This window comes from Octopus bimaculoides, chromosome 6 (assembly GCF_001194135.2).
Source record: "Octopus bimaculoides isolate UCB-OBI-ISO-001 chromosome 6, ASM119413v2, whole genome shotgun sequence".
NCBI classification, from domain to species: Eukaryota; Metazoa; Mollusca; class Cephalopoda; order Octopoda; family Octopodidae; genus Octopus; species Octopus bimaculoides.
This window is the reverse complement of record NC_068986.1, coordinates 60,774,407-60,781,628: the sequence shown is the minus strand read 5'-3', so window position 1 is coordinate 60,781,628 and position 7,222 is coordinate 60,774,407. Positions and strand designations below refer to the sequence as shown.

General features: G+C 31.7%; 1 protein-coding gene across 1 annotated transcript in view; it reads left to right on the top strand.

Annotated features, from left to right (window-relative positions):
* LOC106871664 (protein rolling stone) overlaps window positions 1-7,133 on the top strand; it is a 54,754-nt gene extending 47,621 nt beyond the window's left edge. The window contains exon 5 of the mRNA XM_014918251.2: window positions 2,014-7,133. Coding sequence (XP_014773737.1) covers window positions 2,014-2,399 — 386 coding nt within the window. The 3' untranslated portion in view covers window positions 2,400-7,133. The remainder of the gene's footprint in view (window positions 1-2,013) is intronic.
* The last annotated feature ends 89 nt before the right edge of the window (window positions 7,134-7,222 follow it).

Here is a 7,222-nt window from a genome sequence, read left to right as displayed (position 1 = left end):
ATGGAAAGCGGACGTTAAACGACGACGACAATACGTACAGACATATATATATATATATATACCGCCTGACTGGCCTTTGTAGGGTTTTCGAGCGAGATCGTTGCCAGTGTCCCTGGACTGGCTCTTGTGCGGGTGGCACATAAAAGACACCATTTCGAGCGTGGCCGTTTTCGTGCGGGTGACACGTAAAAGCACCCACTACACTCTCTGAGTGGTTGGCGTTAGGAAGGGCATCCAGCTGTAGAAACTCTGCCAAATTAGATTGGAGCCTGGTGTGGCCATCCGGTTTCACCAGTCCTCAGTCAAATCGTCCAACCCATGCTAGCATGGAAGGCGGACGTTAAACGATGATGATGATGATTTACATTATTTACATTTGACGGTTATTTGACCTCATCTTATTTGTTGTTAACACAAATGTTTCGGATGATATAGCCTAACCTTCATCAGGTGTCTTGGGGAAATTTTGAACTTGGGTCCTCATTTCTAAGGTGTTTTTCGGTGTTATTACTATTATTATTAGTAGTAATAATAATAGTAATAACATCGAAAAATACCTTAGGAATGAGAACCCAGGTTCGAAATTTCCCCAAGACACCTGATGAAGGTTAGGCTATATCATCCGAAACGTTGTGTTAACAACAAACAAGATGAGAGCAAATATCCGTCGACTGCGGCCATGCTGGGGCACCGCCTTTAGTCGAGAAAATTGACCCCAAGACTTATTCTTTGTAAGCCTAGTACTTATTCTATCGGTCTCTTTTTGCCGAACTGCTAAGTTACGGGGACGTAAACACACCAGCATCGGTTGTCAAGCGATGGTGGGGGGGACAAACACAGACACACAAACACACATACATATATATATATATATATATATATATATATATATATATATACACGTATATACGACAGGCTCCTTTCAGTTTTTGTCTATCAAATTCACTCACAAGGCTTTGGTCGACCCGACGCTATAGTAGAAGACACTTGCCCAAGGTGCCACACAGTGGGACTGAACCTGGAACCATGTGGTTGATAAGCAAGTTACTTACCACACAGCCACTCTTGCGCCTGGGAAATTACTGTAGTGGATAATGTTTTCTTCTCAGAACCTAATTATTAATTATACTTTTTCTTCACCAAAATTAGTACAGCAGTCAAAATTGACAGTATCACTCCCTCTCTCTCTCTCTCTCTCTCTCTCTCTCTCTCTCTCTCTCTCTCACACACACACACACACACACACACACACACACACACAGATGCACACACACACACACACGCACGCACACACACTTTAATCTTATTGGATTTATTTCCATTGGCTACTATTACTAATCAAAGTGTTATTTATTTTTCCACGGCTGTAAGTATCAAGTAATGCAGTTACCCATTGTTATTGATAACATGTATTTATTACAAGTATACAACTGAGGAATCTGTTTTAAGATTGTTTTAATTTAGTAAATATTTCTGTAGTACTCATTCTTTTTGAAATTTGTAAAAGTAAAATCATAATTATTGTGTCTATAATCAATATCTGACACAACACAAATTGAGCTTGTTTTTTCACTTGAATGAGACTAAAATTGACATGCTGATTTGAAAATCAGTCAGTTTTCTTCTATCATGTCAAGTTTTACTTTTACAAAGTACTCTCTGAATAAGTACAATTGTATTATTTGTCAGCTGCTCAGCTGCTTTAATTATTTTATTGATAATTATCAATAAAATGTTACTCCTCTCTGCTATAGGCATAAGGCCTGAAATTTTGGGGGAGGACTTAAGTCAATTACATTGACTCCAGTACTCAACTCAGAAAGGATAAAAAGCAAAGTCATTCTCAGTGGAATTTGAACTCAGAACGTAAGAACGGATGAAATGCCACTAGGCATTTTGCTTGTCACCTTTATCAATAAAATTATAATAAAATTGTAATTTGTGCTATTGCTGTTTGATATTCTTTTGTTTTTGTTGCTGTTTTTGTTTAAATCTTTTTCTTTTACTTTCTAGGAAGCAACGGCAGATATATGTACCTGAATGTAATGGAACATGCCTTAAACAGCATCTATATTTTGTTGAACATATTCATAACAGCCAAACCATTTCGTATTTATCATGTCTGGCAAGACATTATTGCTTTTCTCATCTACATAATATTTTCACTCATCTATTTCTTCAGTGGTGGAACAACAACAAAAAATACTCGAGTTATTTATTTCTTCACAGATTGGAATCATCCATCAGTTGCAATACCTTTCATTTTGCTCTTGTTATTTGTTGGCCTTCCATTAGTTCATACAATCTTGTTCTTTCTATACAAACTAAGACTTTACATTATTCACAGAATGAATACACAAGATGAAAATAATGATCCAAAGAGTAAATTGTCAGACTAGATAGCAATATCACAACGTGTGTGTGTGTGTGTGTGTGTGTGTGTGTGTGTGTGTGTGTATGTATACACACATTGTAAGTAGAACATAGAGGCTCAGTTAATAATAGAGGTTAAGGTATTATCAATACAGAGAACAGACACAAAACTTAGATAGATTATAGAGGCCACACACAGATAGACCAAGCCTCAACAGAAAACACAAATGGAACAATAACACCCACCATTACCACACCACACAACAGGACGACTAAAGACACAAGTGAGAACAAAAAGACACAGATGCAAACAGTATTGTACACACACAAAAGATAAACATGCACATACCTATGATGAAATATAAGAAATGAACATAAATAAGTAAACAAAAAATCTATATAAAAGGCACAGATACACACACAAATACACATACAATAACTTCACAAATGGCCGCACCATCAACAACATGAATAACAATAACAACAACCACGATGGCACAGGGTTGATTTTCAAGAGTAAAGTCACCAGAACGGAACTTCTAAAATCATCAACGTACCTAAAAAGATACAAGAACAATATCAAAATAAGGGTCAAGAGCAGCAGCAGCAATAGAAGAGAAAATGTAAGTGAGGGGAGAACCAGCATACTAAGTATTGGTACCACTAAGAACAACAACAATAATAGTAAAAACAACAAAAGGGCACAGATACAAACACTGTAGTGGGCAAGCCCATATACACACACACAAGTACACATGCAAAACATATTGACATGCATATGCAAACACACACACACAGATACAGACACAAAATATGTGCAGATAAGGATACACATCATAGAAAGACAGATTGGACTAGGTGGAACAGGAAGATACATAGGGATGGAAAGGGTCGCTGAAGAGGTCACAGGTATGTGATGAAAGATTTCAAGACATAAGATAAGAACAATTAATAAACGAGTAAAGAACGTTTGTGTGTGTGTGTGTGTGTGTGTGTGTGTACATAATTTAGAGAAAAAACCTCTATTAATTAATTCAATAAGGAAAAACATTATTCATACCATCTAGAAAAATAAATATACTATAAAAACCTTATTCTAAAAATCAATAAAGTACATAAAACAATAAATAGTAAATGGTATTAAATAGACTATGAGTGTTTCGTGGCTATATTTTCAAATAGTTGATAATAAAATCAATCTGATTTAAAATTAAATCAATCTAAAATTAATTCTACTTAAAAATATAGATCATCTTCAGGTCTAAAATGATAATGATAATAATAATAATAATAATAATAATAATAATAATAATAATAATAATAATAATAATAATAATAATAATAATAATAGTCAAGACGAAGAGTGCGATTTTAGATGTTTTATTCTTTGAACAATATTTCGACAGAACGTCTGTCTTTCTCAAGTTCAAACCAAAAGGTGATTGAAAATTCAAAATTTCAGAAACCAAACGTAAACTATGAACGAGAGTAATAATAATAATAATAATAATAATAATAATAATAATAATAATAATAATAATAATAATAATAATAATAATAATAGTAATAATAATAATAATAATAATAATAATAATAATAATAATAAAAATAATAATAAAATCAATGTACGCATCTTAACTTATAATAAATATCAAATAATATAGAAAAATACTTGTTTTTACAGTAAATAATCAAAAAACATTTAACAATATTATTTAAAATAAAACTGTAACTTATCTTATCGAAGAATATCTGTTAAGCTAAAATTTTAAACGTAATACATAGAACTTAGCATTTATAAGAAATATATCGCGTGAAAATATGGCGTAAATAAAAATTATAGAATGAATAGATAGAAATATGTATTTAGAAATATGTATTTAAGCTGTTAAAATGATTAAATGTATTTTAGCTGTGAGAATAAGAAAAAATTAACAGTAGTATAGCATTTACTGGAAAATTTTAAAGTCTAAATAATTTAAAACTAAGATACGTAAAATATATAATATACATAAATGAAGCTAAATTTCTATAATTTAATCTATTTTCATTAATTAATTCATTTATTTTATAAACGTCTTAGTTTAATCTTATTCTAAATATGTAGTATGTCCTATATAATCTCGTGCTAATTTATACACATTTTTACTACTACAAATTATAACTACAACAATTAGTAACATAAAATAGGGTTTATATATATATATATATATATATATATATATATATACACAAATTAGCTAAAATTATTATATAAGTGATTTAACTTATGTCTGCATTTAATTTTTCGTTCATCTAGGGAATTAATTAATTTTTTATTATTAGTTAATAATATCTCCTTGAATTCATTAGTACATAAACAAAAATTACTACCTATTCGATAAGATTTTGCCTTACAAACTATCTCCCAATTTAAATTGTACTTAATATCTTTAGATTTTAGTTCCCATATATATTTACTAAGGCTAATAGAATTAATTAAATTTCTATTCTTAAAAGAATTCATATGTTGAGCCACCCTTAATTTAATTTTATTAGAAGTCGACCCTATGTAAATAGTATTTAAATTATAACCATTCCTATTATTATCATCAATCAAAGTCACTACAGATTTACATACTACATCCTCCAAATTACAGTTATTATTAAATTTACATTTAATTTTATCTCTACATGTACAATTAATTATATTCTGGTTTTTATTATTACTATTGGAATAATTATTTGATTTGTTTTTGTAAAACTTATTCAGCTTAAATTTATTAAAAGAAGAAATAATGTTACCAACATTATTAGTAGTAGAATAACCAATTCCCAAATTATTACTAGAAATGATGTTATATTTTTTTATTATCTCTAATGAATACCTCAATTATATTTAAAATCTCTTTAATAATGTTTGTTTTAACTTGAACTCCATAAGGAATAATTAACCAATTATTAACCATAATTACCTAAATAAAACTTATCATAATTCTTAATGTTAGGTTTATTATTATAAAAAATATAGGAATCATTTATATTATAATCTTTTATATTATAATTATATTTAGAATTATTAAAGAATTTAATATCATTATATCTCGCCTCCCGTGGGGCTTCATTATAATAAGGTGTGTGCTTTTGGAAATCTCAAAATTAGAAGAAAGCAACGATATTCTTTTACCTATATTATCTGTCAACGATTTCTTAATTGAGGGTGGATGATTACTATTAGCATTAATATATCTAAGGTTTTTATTAATTTTATGGAATGGTTGGGTTTTACCTGTTATTAAATTAAAATTAGCATCTAAATAATTAACATTATAGTTCTCATTATATATAGTAATACTTAATCTATTTCTTTTTAAAAAACTATATAGTTTCTTCTTATATAATTCTAGTGTTCTATTGGTGCAATATATATGTCAGGTCATTAAGAATGAAATGTCCAACTTTGAACTGAAAGATTATTTTACTTTATCTCAACAAAAAGCAATGCAGTTAATCAAAGTATACACCTAAATTATCAACACAGTTTTGCTATTTTATCGGTAGCTTATTTATGTCAGCAGCGAAGAATTCTGGAGAGCAAGAGGTGATGAAATAACAAAAGATGTTTTTGCATCTTCTTCAGATTTGAAGATTTTTCCTTGCAAAAAAATTGTCTAATGTCTGGAAAACGAGATAGCCAGTTGGTGCAAGGTCTGGCGAATATGGTAGATGACAGAGTACTTCCAAGTTCAGTTCCTGTAACTTGAGTAGCGTTCTTTGTGCAACATGTGGTCGAGCATTGTCTTGCAAGAGAATTGGTCTATCTCTATTGACCAATCTCGGTCGTTTAATTGCAAGTTCACTCATCATTTCATTCAGATGGTTGATGTATACATCCACTGTAACTGATCTATCTAGTCTCATGAAGCTGTAGTGGATGGTACCATTAGCTTTTCTTGGTGAATATTCTTTTTTGGATTGTGTTTTGGCACATCGTCTCTATCCAACCGCTGTGCAGAACGCTTGCTATTGTTGAAAAGAATCCATTTTTCATCACGCGTAACAATACGATGCAAAAAGGGTTCGCTTTTATGCTGTGACAACAAAGAACACCAAACCCACTTGTCCAGCTTCTTTACCTTGTTGATCCATTTCAGATGGTCCAATACAGTTGGAATCGAAACATCAAACCTTGCTGCTAACTCACGCGTAGTTTGAAATGTATCTGCTTCCACTGCAGTCTCCAGCTCATCATCATCCACCTTGGTCTCAGGTCTGCCACAGGGTTGATTTTCAAGAGTAAAGTTACCAGACCGGATCTTCCCAAATCATCGACGTACAGTGCACTCATTCGCCACATCTTCATCAAAAACCTCATTGATGTTTCGAGCTGTCTGGGATGCATTGGTTCCACGACGGAACTCATTCATAAACAGCACGAATTCATGATCTATCCATGGGTTTACAAAAATTAATTTACAAGAGAAAACTCCCAATATAATCAGATACCATGAATTGCATTTAGAAAAGTTGTAAAACAAAGAATTGTCAGGATAAAACATTAGAGCTAACGACTGTCAAACTTGGTGCATAAGAAAATGGGACATTTCATTCTTAATGATCTTATATATATATATAGGTATTAATATTTCTAAGTCTCTCTAAAGGAGACTACGGCAGCGGTACTGGAAATTAATAGTTATCGCCAAGCCAACATGGCAGTCCCAAAATTAGGACGAAAGCTGCCATGAATTAGCTCCAAGAAGCCATCGCCTCTAGCTAGCTATGTGACACACGAAACCTGTGTCCTTTATAACCTTCGAACAGGGGAAGTCAGCAGCTTCCCCTTGCTGGTTTGGCATCTGCAGACTAG